This window comes from Pleuronectes platessa, chromosome 13 (genome assembly GCF_947347685.1).
Source record: "Pleuronectes platessa chromosome 13, fPlePla1.1, whole genome shotgun sequence".
Lineage (NCBI taxonomy): Eukaryota > Metazoa > Chordata > Actinopteri > Pleuronectiformes > Pleuronectidae > Pleuronectes > Pleuronectes platessa.
The window spans coordinates 18,362,691-18,378,156 of NC_070638.1; the positions used below are offsets into that span (position 1 = coordinate 18,362,691).

At 43.2% G+C, this 15,466-nt stretch overlaps 2 protein-coding genes across 2 annotated transcripts in view; both read right to left on the reverse strand.

Annotated features, from left to right (window-relative positions):
* Nucleotides 1–7,948, reverse strand: part of col6a1 (collagen, type VI, alpha 1) — a 22,544-nt gene extending 14,596 nt beyond the window's left edge. The window contains exons 1-20 of the mRNA XM_053437421.1: nt 7,641–7,948; nt 6,804–6,933; nt 6,020–6,220; nt 5,762–5,921; nt 4,260–4,373; nt 4,155–4,175; nt 3,703–3,723; nt 3,563–3,607; nt 3,397–3,450; nt 3,223–3,267; nt 2,334–2,360; nt 2,204–2,230; nt 2,039–2,083; nt 1,875–1,928; nt 1,242–1,304; nt 1,091–1,153; nt 952–1,005; nt 830–865; nt 674–736; nt 363–425 (exon numbers count right to left, since the gene is read on the reverse strand). Coding sequence (XP_053293396.1) covers nt 363–425; nt 674–736; nt 830–865; nt 952–1,005; nt 1,091–1,153; nt 1,242–1,304; nt 1,875–1,928; nt 2,039–2,083; nt 2,204–2,230; nt 2,334–2,360; nt 3,223–3,267; nt 3,397–3,450; nt 3,563–3,607; nt 3,703–3,723; nt 4,155–4,175; nt 4,260–4,373; nt 5,762–5,921; nt 6,020–6,220; nt 6,804–6,933; nt 7,641–7,725 — 1,371 coding nt within the window. The 5' untranslated portion in view covers nt 7,726–7,948. The remainder of the gene's footprint in view (nt 1–362; nt 426–673; nt 737–829; nt 866–951; nt 1,006–1,090; nt 1,154–1,241; nt 1,305–1,874; nt 1,929–2,038; nt 2,084–2,203; nt 2,231–2,333; nt 2,361–3,222; nt 3,268–3,396; nt 3,451–3,562; nt 3,608–3,702; nt 3,724–4,154; nt 4,176–4,259; nt 4,374–5,761; nt 5,922–6,019; nt 6,221–6,803; nt 6,934–7,640) is intronic.
* A 2,425-nt stretch (nt 7,949–10,373) lies between these two features.
* On the reverse strand, nt 10,374–15,302 carry LOC128454367 (zinc finger protein 665). The gene is made up of 7 exons (XM_053437749.1): nt 15,117–15,302; nt 13,832–14,034; nt 13,627–13,719; nt 13,298–13,393; nt 12,992–13,102; nt 12,781–12,910; nt 10,374–12,681 (listed from the first exon to the last, which is right to left on the reverse strand). The coding sequence occupies exons 1-7, from the start codon at nt 15,127–15,129 to the stop codon at nt 10,805–10,807; spliced, it is 2,523 nt and encodes an 840-aa protein (XP_053293724.1). The 5' UTR covers nt 15,130–15,302; the 3' UTR covers nt 10,374–10,804.
* Nucleotides 15,303–15,466: the final 164 nt, after the last annotated feature.

Genomic DNA, 15,466 nt, shown 5'->3' on the forward strand with positions numbered 1-15,466 from the left:
AACGGAGAGAATAACTGAGTCAGAGGGGAAAGAGTGAGTGCCGATGTTCCCAGGAGAGGTAAAAAAAAAATTAGAACGAGAGAGGAGAGGGGAGCTGGAGCATTTGGGAGTGGGCGGCATTCTGGGGCACGGGCCAGGTTCGCCTCTGCTCATTGTGCTACCCCTCAAAATGAAGTATGGATGCAGCGTGCATGTTACCTCTCCGACTGGAAAAAAGGATGCTGCCAGAGAGAAAAGTGGGTGGTTCGTTTTTATGGCTGTCTTGAAACAGGAACCCGTAGCTCCTGTTTGTACCTATTTCAATTTGTGTGTGTTATATTTCAATTTGTGTGTGTGTGTGTGTGTGTGTGTGTGTGTCTTACAGGGTCTCCGTTGGGGCCAGTTGAGCCCTCCCTTCCCTGCTCTCCACGGGGTCCTGGCTCCCCCTGGAAAGAAGAACAGCAAAGGTTTCAGGCGACATAAAGTCCAACAATAGACAGAGCAGCACACACAGAGCTCAGTAAGAGCAGAGAGTGAGAACAATCATATGGGTTCCATTAAGAACAGTGTGGTCGCAGTCTAGTCAGTACGAGTGCCAAACTGCATTTCCCATGAATCTCTAAGAAAGGGAACAGAAATTAGAAAGACCACAGACTCTTCCTCCCTCCTCCTCATCATCCGTATCATCACTTACCGCTTCTCCTCTAGTCCCTCTGTTTCCACGGGAACCTTGCTCCCCCTTCTCTCCGCCTTGTCCCTACAAGACATTTTAAAGATGTAAATGTATACTTTGGCAGCTCTCACACACAAACAAGCTAATTTAAAGTCAATATGAATCCATTTCACTTACTCTCTCGCCGCGTGGCCCATCCGTTCCAGGCGGGCCCTGAAACACACAAGATATGAGATGGGTCATGAAAGGTCACAAGGCTGATATTTTGTTTTATGTTGTCAGGTAGAATTATTACTTACATCATCTCCACGCTCTCCTTTGTCCCCATCAGCTCCGCGAGGGCCCGGGTCACCCTGTCACAATACAGATAGAAAACTGGAGTCATATCTCTTCTCTGCTGCCTGTCACTTTCCTCTGTTTGTCTTTGCACTGATTTACCTGAGGTCCCAGAGGTCCATAGTTTCCAGGCCTTCCTGGTTCGCCGTCTTTTCCATCATCTCCCTGAAATGAGCACAAAGGGTCTGATCACAGAGCACAAAAGGCAGATTCTAACAATCATTGACAGTGCAAGGATTTCCCTAAATCTTACTTTTCCTCCTTTCTTTCCGTACGGACCGGGGTCTCCCTTTGGTCCTGGCTCTCCTTGCAGACCCTGCAAACATAGAACACAGAGACAGCTTTGGTGCATGATCGCAACCAGCTGAAGCCCAACACTCCATCTCAGAGGTCGCTGCGCACGTATGTTCATGTATGCGAGTGTGTTTGTTTACAGTGTGACTATAGGGCTTCATTTAAACAACCTGACAGCAGAGAATGTAAACGCAGTGGTGATTAAAGAGCCAGTGCCTCAGTCTGTCTGCCTCACCGACAGCAGCGTTCCTAAACACGCAACTTTGGCTAATGGCTTATGTGTAAACAATGAAGACGAGCCCGAGGCAGATACAGCAGTGACTCGTCTGAGTGTGCTGAGGTGTTCAAGAGAGAAATCAGGACACAGACATAGAATGTGAGCTTGCGTTTGTTTCCTATCACCTGTAGATCTGAATTACTGTATATCTGCAGTCCCTAAACCTGATGTTAATGTGTGTAAACATCTAATGACTGGTTTCCATCTGGAGTTATACTGTCGACACTGTGTGACGGTGTGAGTGTCACTCCTGTCGCAGCCAAAATGCAAGACCATAACAGTGGGATTATCCTCAGTTTGAGAAACATGACTCACGTCTGATCCGGGAGATCCTTTACAGCCGGCAAGACCAGGGAAACCACCTTCACCCTGAGGACCAAAGTCACAGAAACATGGATGATAATGAAACTCATGAACTTTACCAAAGAAAGACTGACAGCAAGAGCTGCACTGATCAGATGTTGGGGTTTGTAACTCACCTTGCGTCCATCCACTCCATCATTTCCCCTATGACCTTTGTCTCCCTGAGAAGACAAATCAAAAACAGAAGCAGAATGAATGAGGATAAAAGTGATGGAAGAAGAAATTAACCATTAATTTGACAGAGTATCCATCTGAGGATCCGCCAATCAGGAAGAGCTCACCTTGTAGCCTTTGTTTCCTCTATCACCCTGCAACAAACACAGACCACATTAGTGAGTCATGAATCATACAGGACCCCACATTTACTGAATCTGTTTTAAGAGGAAATATTTTAGTTTGATGTGTTCTTACCTTCCCTCCTATGGAACCGCGGTCTCCCTGGTAACAGAAATACACACATTATTACCATCATCAGAATAAACATCATGGTGGTGACTGTTAGGTGAGAACAGTCTGACAAAGAGTCAGTGATAATCATGAGATAAACAACATCAGATCATCAGAAATACATTCAGAGTGACCAGACCTTGGAGACGTAAATCAACTTGACTCTTAAATATCTGTCTAATAAATATGTGAAGCTAAAATAAACCTTTTTGTCAAATTTGTGGCACGGTGGAGGATGGAGACATGGGCAGCTGAACAGAACTGCTTCCTGCCGGGATGGCGGCAAATGCTTACATTCACACAATTGGTGTCAATGATATAATGTCACCTTGTGGGTCAATAGGGAGTGTGGGTAAGGTTCATTCTGTCCACTGAAAACCTGAGGTACGGGGAACCAGGGGAAACTCGCGCATTTTGTTCAGTGCAATACCTACAATCCTTCACCCAAAAAAATCCTGTCAAATAAACCTAAACTTTACTACTATTAAAAATATGTGGTTACATTGCCACGTTGTTGCATCTTTTCTGGGTTGTGGGGGTTGGGTAATTAGCAATATACGATCATTTGCGTGTCTATAAGATAGGATGGATGACACACATGTATGTTTCATCAAAGACACTGTTCCCCTGCAGGTTAAGTGCTGACCACATCAGTGCATTCATCTGGCTGGATAAACTCAATGTGGTATTTCCATTTAATCCCACTGTGACATGATGTAATGATGTTGTATCATCTGTTACTCGCAGCTTCATGATAGATGCAGCTGCTAAATCTCATTAGCATGATTCATTCATGATTCTATACTTCCAGATATGTACCCCATGTTGTGTTAGTGGTAGAAGTGCACTATACCTTCTCTCCATTGTAACCGGGAGGACCAGAATCTCCGAAGTGACCCTGTAACACAACAGAAGATAAATCATGATAAATCCGAGCAGATATGTAGAGATTGTCGTGTATGCAGAGATTGTCGTGTATTTCTTCTAGTTTGTGTTTTGTATGAGGCTGATTGTGGAAATCACCTACCTTCGCACCAATATCTCCTTTCTCTCCTGGCATTCCTGGTCTACCTGTTTCTCCCTTTTGAGAAAATAAAGGAAACAAGAGTTTATTAGTTCAGTTTTCAATGTTTACCTGTGCAACGGAAAGCACTGACTGTATTGAGTCAAATACATTCAAATGATAATCACACCTTTCCGCCAAGCGGTCCATCCGGTCCTTTGGGCCCTCCTTTAGCCTGCACACAAAATGGAGTAGACACGACCAATGACCCGAATTCTGATTGCTCCGAGAATGGTTTGAATTTGCATAGATGTAGAAGGGCATACTTACATTGCAGTCAAAAGAGCAACACTAGAAAAAAAATAGAACAGAAAGATTATTCACGCAGAAAATTGTCTTTATCTTCAAATCAAAGAAGGAAACATGACACGATCCTGTTTTCTGACCTGTCTCAAAATGAAAGACTTAAATAATAACAAACAGTGGAGTCTTCTGAACTTAACAGCAGAAAGTACAACTGTCAAATGACGGTAGGGATAATTCAACAAGTCTAATATCTAACTTCAAACTGCAGTGATTTCATGGGAGATTCTGACGCAGCAAGAATCCTGAACGTCGCAGCACTCTTGATTTGTTATAATTTCAGTTTCATGTGACTTGTAATAAAAAAATCCATAATTTTTATGTTCACACAAGTTCTGTGGACATTCTACTATATATTCAACAGTAGTAAGCCAACAGACATGACAATATTTCCTTAGAAACATGTGAAAATCACATACCACATCTTCTGTCTTGTTTGTCTGAAAAGAAGAAAAGAAAAGAAAGATTAGTTTTGAATAAAAATAAAATGATTCGGTCCACAAAAGAGAAGAGAATATACATACGATCATATCGATAATGGTTCGAATGGTTTCCATCTTGGTGGATCTGGAGTCGTCTGCAGCGGTGAAGTTCTGTCTGTAGTCCTGGTCTGTGGCGATGATTGACAGCCTGGTTTCCTGGTGAATCACAAAACATACTGTCGGGCTACTGGCCTGAAAGTAGCACCTACACCAACATATTGTTGAAACTGATCTCTAAAAGCTTTATCTGCGACAGTTTTCTTTGTAGGATCTCACTTCAGCTTCAGCCAATGTTGTCATTAGTCCTTTTTGTATTAGATATAACAGACTATCTACAGTTAGATTTCCACGTAGAACATCAGGAACAGTGATTGTTTAGTTGCTCTCTGAGCATAAGGCCAAAAATTAGATCACCTCCTTTTTTTCCCTCAGTTCAGACAGTGTCACATGAACAACAATCATTGAATGTGTCCAAATATTGTATTATTTTCAATGACTGTAACAATACTTTAATCTTTAAATCAAGTTTTATATTGTAAAAAGTTAAGGCTTTTCACTTAATTTTGACCTCCGCTCACTTCACCTCACACTACATTACACTTGACTGTACTCAATTCTTTCAATGCTCGCTGACTTTACTTAACATAACTGCAATTGAGTTTACTTACTTCATTTAATGTCCCCTCACTTCACACTAAACTTTACATAGCCGCACTTCAATTTATTTTATTTATTTATCGCCTACCTGCATTCCACCACACATGGCTATACTTCAGGGAACTGTAATTCACAGGGAAGTTTGACATTTGGTTTTAAATTTAGGATTAGATATAGTTCAAGGTTAAAGGGTAATTCCTCTGCAAAAATGTATTTCAAAGTTTGGCTGAAGCTAATATTAGGTTGTCAGGGGGCTGATTTAGTTGAAATGCCGTGGCGCTTCTGAAATTTGAAATTGATTTTTTTCACATGACTTTGTTCAACATTTTTACATTCAGGTTAAATGTGTCCACTGTCAAGCCTCTCTGGACAATGTACACAAGTAGACAACAGATAATGTAATATGTTACTATATACACATCTTAAAAGCTTCTAATAACTTCATATGTCAACTTCGATGGCAAAATGAAAAAATAATAACCTCATCTAAACATCTGAAAGTTTTATTAATGAAGAGTTACTTTTCCCATACAGCAAAGCAACTTCTTCCATACTGTGTAGGTTATGGTTTGGTCGCATTTGATTGCGACTAGAAAAAAGTCCATCAACTAACATTACATTCTAATTTCTGATTCATGCATGAAAGTATATGACATCACCATACCCTTGTCAAAAGAAAAACAAAGACAGAACTCTGTCTGCAAAAAACTCACAACTCTTATGACTAAGTTCATGTAGGAACCCATTAATCACATTCAGAAAGTGATTGATAAAAGTAGGTTTTCTTATCATTTAATATCTATAGGAATTGTGCATGTAGTTGTGCTCGTTAATATGAGGTTAGGGGCTGAGGGTATGTGGGTCGAATCAAAGGTGCAAGTTTTTACCTCCTGGTCAGGTGAGATGGCGACAGCGAACACTTTGACTCCATGCTGCTTGGCTTCATTAGCCGCCTCCTGCACGCCTCCACACGGCTCTTTGTACCCAGTGATGGGATGACCATCAGTCACCACCACGATGTACTTGTTATCATAATGGTGGGAGCCCCTGAAAGCAGGTACACACACAAAAACACACTTGACAATGATATCAGTGCTCTCGTCATTTAATCTGCAAAAAAATGTACCAGTTTGTGTTATTATTACTCAACGAGCAGCTCAGCAAGGCCTCTCTTGATGGCACAGTCGGTGTACGTGCCCTTGCCGATGTATTTGATGGTGTCGATGTCATTCTTCAAGGCCTGACGATGCGTGGCCAATTCACTCAGCTCTCGCACGATGATGACTTCGTCACTGTAGTGCAGTGCTCCTGAGTTCCAAGTCAGGACTCGGTCACATCGGTGGCGCCTGGACACATAGACGTATTTAAGTACAGTCAACACATTAACACAACATTACTCTGCAACATGGCACTGTCTAAGGTACTTGTAGTTGTAATGTCAGAGGCAAATAATACTAAATACACTTTCACTCCAGTGCAATTATCTGACAGTTGCAGTTACTAAATACTTTGTAAATTAAGGTTTCACATATAGCAGCTGTGATGTGTTGCTGCACAGGGAGTACCTTTAACCTTGGTACATTTGTATTTCGCTGATCATATATGTAATTTGTATTAACATCATGCCAGGCTGAAAAATACTGTTTAAATGTCATAGTCAGCATCAGTGATGGGTTTGGTCAGTGATGTGCAGTATTGCACCTGTGTCCCTGTGTCCCATAATGCACCTGGACAATAGGAATGGAGGTGTTATCATTTGACTTATTGATTGAATAATTGCCGACTTTACAATGGAGTAGCTTTGGGTTTGGTTTATGGAATGAACTTTAATGCTTGAGGTTACAGTCGTTATCCCAAAAAGGATCTTCACATGGAGAAGAGTAAAAACTTGTGCTTGTGTGTGTGTGTGTGTGTGTATTTATGTCTTACATTTCCTGGAGTTGATCTATGAATTCCTTGGTGAAACTCTTGATCTGGTCGATATAATAGTTGGGAGGTTTCTGTCTGAGGGCGACACTCTCAGACGTATCCAACACGAAGTAAAGATCCACCGGACAGTCTGCTCACAGAGGAAACAAACAAAGATGACGGTCAACAATATTCATTAATTTATTTAAATCTCTTCTCTCTTAAAGAACCAGTGAATCCAAAATGGGTGCACATCCATCTACCCCTCAACTCATGTGACGTCAGCATGGGTGTCACTGCTGCAGTATTGGAGGCCTACAGGCCTACAGCACCCTACAGTTACAATGGGTGTCATAGGTTCGCTCTACCTGATCCATCCTCCCACATGTAGGTTTATGGCCATTGCAGGACTGTACACAGTTAGGTTGCATATACACTTGAACTATAACAGCACTTTGGTGGGGATGCATGAATGCCATTTCCTAAGCTGCTTTGATACTTCTCCACATGAATTTTGGGCATCCACACCGTTGTATCTTCTTCTGCCTCACATCCAGAGACTATTCTACACTACTCAGGCCCATTAAGAAAAAACCACAGGACAGACCCAGGGCCTGCTCAGGGTGGGCTAGGCTACTGTCATCATCACATCATACTTTATCCTATTGCTGCGTCTCTGCTGCTGATTTGCAACTATGCAACCCAAAGACAACGAACATCTGGATGCGCTCTTGCATTAAACATCACTACAGTAAATTCAAGCACAGACAGATCGCCGTACAGGCAAAGAATTGACATGAACACCACATATTAGAAATAAAAACATTTAAAAGGTAAATAGAGGTGAAGCAAACTTACCCGAAAACCTGTTTCTTTTGTTATTCGTTTGCGCTCCGGCCAGGAGGACGCACAGCAGCGCAAGGAGCACCCTGAGAGTCTCCATGATCAAACTGCGATTAAAACGGAGAACTCAACGATACACAGCAGAACCACCCAGTTCCCCCAGACAACACGAACACACCGGACCCCCCTAAAGTCCGCTACTTCTTAAAAAAAATAAAAATAAACTTTTTGTCGATTCCAGCTTCTCCGCCGCAGTTTCTCCGAGGCGAGACCCAGAGCGCGCAGAGGAGGACCAGAGCGCGCGGTGCTGAGGGAGGGAGGGAGGGAGGGAGGAGGAAGATGAGGAGGAGGAGGAAGAAGAGGAAAAGCTCACGCGCATTATCTGGGATAGCAGAAATACTACACGAGACCGCGCACGGACCCGGAGTTTACACAAAATCCAAGATATGTTTGCTTCCTTAAAAGGGCTCCACAGGAGACAGGAAGAGGGGAACAACAGGAATAAACAAGCCTGAGAGTAAATGAGGCCCCGACATGCACAGATGATGTTTGTCTCTTTGCAAGAGAGAGTACATGCACAAATGATCTCGACTGTGTTTTAATAATTTCTGAAAATGTCTGCAGAAACCAGAAAAAAGCTACATATGTGTCATTTTCACAGTTTTATCTCAAATTTCCCATGTAGAAAATTAAGCAATGAAACCCTGAATAGATTCAAACTGGAGTAATTCCATCGGGCCAAATGAAAAGCAGCTGAAGCAACCCTTGTATCCTCTTTCTTTTCTGTGGAATTTCAATACATCTGGACCACTTCTGTGTTCAGACGTGAACATAAAAGAGAAGGGGAAGGGAGGAGGAAGAGGAGGTGGAGGTGGTCTTCACTCCCCTCTCCTCTGAGGCAGGAAGAGACACAGTGCCATCTACAGCTCCTTGAGCGCAGCTCTTGGAGAGGCCTCGGGAAAAAGGAGTTTTCTGGGAGGTTGTGTGAGGCAGGGAGTTGCAGTATTCGTTTGGCAAAGTATAAATGGGGGTGGATTTTCCTGCATGCTGCTGTGGACATGCATGTGCTCCGGGATGTAGGGGAGCTCTGGGCCTGGACTCAGAGTTTCCACTGAGATCACTGTTTCAGTGTTGGAGAGAGGGAGGAGAGGGGAGGGGAGGAGGAGGGATGAGGAAGGGGTACATCTGGTAATGATCTCTGTTTATTAGCAGGCTCTCATAGTAAATCTGTTGGCTTATTGGCAGCTGTGCGGGTGTGTTAAATCCAGAAACATGCATTCTGCTAGATGTCTCAATAACAACCGTAATCACAAATACATTACTCCATACTCCATTGAAGTCATGTGGGATTCATAGGAGAAGCAGCTGGGGGTGTTTTCAGGTTCCACACTGTTTTACTGCAGTGCACTTTTTTTTTTACCGCTTTTTTTACATCGTGCAGGCAGGTGGGGTTGAGATCACTGAGAAGTTAGATTCTTTCAGCCTGAGGAGACGCAGACACGGGTCATGTCCTTGACAACTTAAAACAGATCTCTACGACAAGAGAACTGCAGTTACACAGACGGTCGCTACAACAGAGGGGTTCTGCATAATGTCCTGGGCCCTGCCTGATGGCAGACAGGACGCAGCATGAGTTTCCGCAGGATTCTTATGTTCACTGGAGAAGATTAGCAGCATTTTCTGAGTCAGAGGCACAGATGAAATACTGAAGAAATACTGCTGAGTGCAGACAGTGTGTCCAGTCTCAGGTCTATTCGTTTTTGGGGAGGAGTTTTCAACATTTGACAAACCACCACATCCATTTCTGGAGCTGCGCTCTCCTGTGAATGGCAAACGATTTGAATTTGTTTCAGAGAATGTGATTCAATAGTCCCTAGGCATGTGAGCGTAGATGAGATGTTAAACAAGGGAAAGACAGAGGGTGAAAAGAAAAAAGAACAGGGTTCTCTTTTCCAGCAAAAACATAAAAGTCAGCACACATGGAAGAGATTAATCCCAATGAGGCCATTACAGGATGACTCAAGAGTTTGTTTGTATGGTTCAGGGATCTGAGCTACAGTGGAATCTTGCAAACAGGTTTTAAAAGATGGGAAAGAGACCCACTGTATAAAAACAAGTATAAAACATTTAACAGCTGACAACGCGAAAGCCTTTGTCAAATTACAGTAAATAAAAGTGATAAAAAGTTTGCGTTTGTTCTTTCAAACATAATTGAATGAAATTTAACATTCAAGATTATCAGGCAATTGAATAATCCTGTAAACAAATTAATTACCTTTTTATAAATTTATGGATTTGAACTTTTACAATGTGGTTTTTAATTAAAGTAATTTTCTGTATTTTTGTGGAATCTACACCCAATTTAACTGTTCGGGGGGGGGGGGGGGGGGGGGGGGAATCACTGATGGGCGCCTGGAAAAACAAGAAAATTACAGCGTAATCAAGATTTCCGAGCCACACCAAAAATAAAGTAAATGACAGGAAATGAGTCAGACTAACTTCCGATGCATTAGTCCCTCATCAATCTCTAGTGTCCCAAAAGGTATTTTGTCTACTTGGCTGCAGTACAGAGCATATGACTTAAATAAGCAGTAATTTGCTGCATGAAGTTTCAATTAAGGTCACCGTAAGAGATGGTCACAGCTCCGCCTGATCAGGGATCAAGGGGAAATGTTTAATGGTCACCTACTGCCCTCTAGTGAAACGTTTTATTCTGATTGAAAATAAAACTTCCACCTACACTTTCCATTCAGAGGGATGAATACGTTTTATTGCAGTGTTTTGTCTTGAATAAATTAAATCAGTTAACATGCAAAAGGTGTAACAAGATCATTTAATCTGAAATCCACAAACCACAGTTGGGATATAAAAGGCCAAGAGGAATAAAGTGATGCCATTTTGAATTGAAAGTGTCACAATTTTAACTTTGCACTCACATTAGTCTTTCATCTTATTTACACAGAGCCAAAATGTTCACTTGTTACTTTTCAATAGTCCTCAACAAATGGCAAATTTAGACTTAATTAACTTTTTAAGTCAATTTGAACAGCAACTGTACAACATCTTCCTATAGTCCTTCAGGTATTGCTTGGTTTCATGAACCAGCCAATCAAAGGCAGTGTTTCAGTATATTTGTAAAATGTCATTGGATTCTGCTCCAGTTTTTCTTCATGTGTGGCTCAGTTCATGTTCGAGTGGCTTTTCAGATGCCTCCTCAGGTGGTTCAGACACGTGTACGTCTTGGGACAGATCTGGCAGTGGTACGGTCTCACTCCTGAGTGGTTCAGCATGTGCTGCTTCAGCACACTTCCATCTGAGAAGGCTTTCCCGCACTGAGTGCACACGTACGGCCGCTCCCCAGTATGGACGCGCATGTGAACCGTTACCTTGTGTGCCATTGTGAAGCCTTTGCCACACACCGTGCACTTGAATGGCCGTTCTCCTGTGTGGGTGAGCCTGTGTGTGCGCATTGCACCGATCTGGGAGAAGCCCTTCCCACAATCTGGACAAACGTGCGGCTTCTCGCCCGTGTGAACCCGGGTATGACTCCTCAGTCCTCCTGCAGTGGAGAAACACTGCGAACAGTGGGTGCACTGGTAAGGCCGCTCTCCTGTGTGGGTGCGCATGTGCTGCTTCAGGTCATAGCGGTTTCTAAAGCCGCGGCCACAGACCAGGCAGCTCTCTGGTCTTTCATTGTTGTGGCGCAGCTCGTGATTGGCTAGGCATTTTTCAGACAGGAAACACTTGCCACATTGCTGACACTGGTAGGGTTTCTCGTGGTCAACTCTCTGATGGTACTTCAGTTCGCTGATCCCAGGGAAAGTCTCCTCACAGTATCTGCACCTGAAGCGATGGTTGGGGCTGTAGGGAAGCTGGTGATCACTCATCTGATGGTTCCTGAGCAGGTGGGCCATCTTGAAGGTCTTCCCGCAGTGAGAACACTCGTATTTTGTCAGCAGCTGCACACACTGGTGTCGGAGGCGATCGTGCAGAGACCTGAACTGACAGCCACATTTGGTACAGATGTGGGCAGCATTTTTACACTTTCTCCTCCTGTGTCCAGAGAGGTGGACCTCAGTGCGGAAGGATTTGCCACACTGAGAGCATTTATATGGCTTCACCGCCGTGTGGAACCTCTGGTGTTCCAGGAATTCAAAGCGATACTTAAAGCTCCTCCCACACAGAGGGCAGTTATGGATGACTCGTCCGCGAGGGTAAGCGGATTTGTTAGACGTCTTCCTGGACGACAGAGAGGCTAAAGAAGAGCGGTGACCTGAGCCACCTTTTCTATGTTTACCCCCACTCATTAATTTGGCTGTCTCAATTTCACCAACCTCTTGATGCCGCTGTTGATGTTTGGCCAGACACTTTGAGCTGATAAAGCTCTTTCCGCACTGTTTACACTGGTATGGCTTATCATGATCTACCTGCTGATGATACTTCAGGTCACCAATCCCTGAAAACCCCACCCCACAATGGCTGCACTTGAAAAGCCGGCTTTGAACGTGAGTTAGCAGATGCTCCTTCAAGCTGTTGGACTTTTGAAATCTCTTTCCACAATGCCCACAGTCATAGTTGCGGCCCCGTTTGGGGCAGTGGTGTCTGAATTTGTCCAGCGAGGTTGGAAAACTGTTCCCACATTTAATACACAGATATGCAGCATTTTTGCATTTGCGCAGCCTGTGACCGGCCAGCAGGGTGGCTGTTCTGAAAGCCCTCCCACACTCGGAGCAGTTGTAAGGCTGCAGCCCGGTGTGAACTCTCTGGTGCTCGACGAGGACCGAATAATGCTTGAAACATTTGTCACACTCGGTGCATTTGTGCATCGCGGACTGCAGTCTTCTGTGAGGAGACGATGGGACGTCAGTCCGTTTTGGTGATTCAGGAAAGTCAGTCGAGGTGGACGGGTTTGTAGACAATTCCTCATCGAACATAACAATCTGAGGAACGTCATTAGTTTCATCGTCACAAACACCGGGGTGGGAAGCGATGGCTACTTCCAGCGATGGAGGGAGAGACAGAGACGGAATGAGCAGATCCTCTGACTGAAACGGAGCTATGTGGAAAATAAGAAAAGAGAATTAGTCATATTGGTCTCATATTTCTTCAGATTATGTCAAGGTCATTGAGTAGTTCATAGTGGACGTGCACATACCAATGCTGCTCTTTGCCAGTTTTCCATGGCACTGTTTGCTCTGGAGGAGAAACTTAAGGTCATCTCCATTTGAGACACACTGCATGTACTCCTCTAAGACAGAGGGGGCAGCACTGATCCAGGAGGCAGTCTGTAAAAAAGTACGAGATTTTGAAATTCAAATTCAAGGCGCTCAAAAGGTTTGGTCAGTTTGTAGCGATCCTCTCTCTACCTGTTTGAAATCTGGTATTGGCAGCAGCTCCTCGAGTCTTGTGAAGAATTCACAAACTAAAGTCTCCAGTGCTGTGTCAAAGTCGGGGCCATACTCCACAGGAAACACGTTCTGTCGGGGGAAAAAGAGTTTTACACATCCAGAATAAGATACGATTGGAATGATCAGACAGACAATATCAAAATTACATATTTCAGATTTTCAATATTTAAATTTGAGATGAATCGTCTTATGAGATTGGAAATTCGGGGGAATCATACATTTGATTAAATCACAATAATATTAATAGGCAAATAGGAATCTTACCTTGAGGAAATGTTCTCTGCCATCAGTGTCTTCAATAAGCCCTTGTACCAGCTTCATAAAGTTAGCCTCTGGTGCTTCAATAATAGGATCATTTGTCTGGGGAAACAAAAACACCAGTCAGAATAAAATAAAGAACCACCAATTTGCTGATCAATTTAGTGTTTTATTAACACATAAGACAAAAGAGCAACAAATCATGAAATCTCACAATTTGGAACCTGTTAACTTGTTACCATTGTTTCTTATAATGTATTAAAACAATTATCAATCTATTAAAGGTAAAAGCTTAATCCCTTTATAGTTGGACAATAAAAACATTCTTTGCTCACCTCCTCAATGCAAGAAGACCTGATTCGGTTAAGGTGGGTCTCTACAGCCTTGAGGTCCTCCGGATGTTCAGAACGCAGCAGTTCAAGAGTTGTCTGTAGAAAATGCAATTTCCATTTTCAACATTCACATGAAATTGTTTCAAACACTGCTGAAGTCTCATTCAGTTACAACTTATCATACACAAATACATCACTAATTACTTACCCTAGCCCTCAGGCCCAGTGAAAGCAGCCTCCCTTCCCTTTTACTCATCAGCTCAGGAACTGCATCTGTTACCATGGACACAAACTCCTCCAGTTTCCCATAATGCTTTATGTTGCGCTGGCGAACAACTTCCCACATCACTGCTGACATCAGTCGTAGCGGTGGGACCAGAAGCGCCAGTGAGGACAGGGGGACGCTGAATTCTTCAGAGAGAAATTAGATTGGCTTAAACAAAACTAAACAATATCGGAACCGTGTTCAGTGCAGCTGCTTTTGAAGAAACCCAGAGGCTTTTATAACTTGTTATCTTTTCCCAACACTGAAAAATCTTCACAAATGTTTAGTCACAAGGGGTATATGTGGTATATTAGATTGATACTGTATAATGAAGAAAAAAACATCCAGAATCAGGTGAAAGGCAAATATATAATCAAAAAACTGGAGATTACTTAAATGTATTTTCCATACAAAGAGAATTAACTACTTTTTAAATTTAAAGCTACACAACCCGAACCCAGAGGTCACTGGTGATGAATATGTTTTGACAGTGAAGTCTGGATTAAATGTTATATATGGCAACCGTCTTTCATGGCAACTCTTCAAAACAAGGAATTTATTTTGATGAAAACAGTGGTGAAGAATCCAGTGCTAGTGGAAGAGTAGACAGGATTCTCTTATTGCTACAGCACCTTTCTATAAGCCAGTCCATCCGCTGGGCTAAGGAGTGACCCTTCACCCTCTGGTAAACACTGCATCTGTGATGCTAACAGTACAAACACAGCAGATGATGTTCCGCTACCTGAAGCACCAGGCTTCCCACAGAGCAGCTTGCTCGAGTAATGTCTCCAGCTCGAATAGATGGTATACTCAAACAAACGCATATGTACTGATGTTGCATTGCACAGGAGTCCCAGCGAGGGGCCAATTCGCGGATGGGACGTGGACGCGAACTGTTTGCTAGCGCTAGCATTTAGCATAACATCAGTCACTTCACTATAAATGAAGCTACGGTCTGTTGAAAACACCCATCAGCTACGCTGAGTCTGATAACATTTTAGAGCTTTTATTTAAGAGTTGTGCCAACAACAAAACATCCACGTTAACATAGTAGTTACAAGGCCGCTAGTGTTAGAACCGGCTCAGTATTGGGCAAAACAATTATTGTTCCAGGGATTAGTCGAGGCCTGCTGAGCCTCAGCTAATCCTTTGCTCTAGCTATTCGGCTAGCTGTAAAAGAAGCAAAGCAAATATAGATTTGTGTAAGGCTTGGCGAGCTGACACATACCCATGTCGTTCATTCTGCTATCCTTCAATAACGGCGGGAAGATGAAGCGTTACAACGAGATGTCTCGTTAGCGCGCAGGCTAACAGCATACGGGGCTTCAGGCGCCAACTTCTTCCTGAAACACGTTGTTCATCATAAGAGCGTTGGTCCAGCCAGTGTCAGATGGTAACAGGAGCGTTCGTTTTGTTGGGCGGGTTAGCCCGGATACAGGGACTCCGGTCTCATCTGATGTCAATGTAAGTTGCACCCCCTCACCAGACGATCAAATACCTAAATCTGATCAGCTAATTGATCAACTATATTTTCTGATGGCTCATAAGATTTTTAATCTTACAGAGAACTGAAAAATA

What these genes read in the sequence shown, in the direction of transcription:
- LOC128454367 (XM_053437749.1), bottom strand. An exon ending in CACTGGGCCTGAGGGCTAGG is followed by an intron (nt 13,720 to 13,831) that starts GTAAGTAATTAG and finishes CATTTTCTACAG; the next exon opens with ACAACTCTTGAACTGCTGCG. An exon ending in CAATACCAGATTTCAAACAG is followed by an intron (nt 12,911 to 12,991) that starts GTAGAGAGAGGA and finishes ACTTTTTTACAG; the next exon opens with ACTGCCTCCTGGATCAGTGC.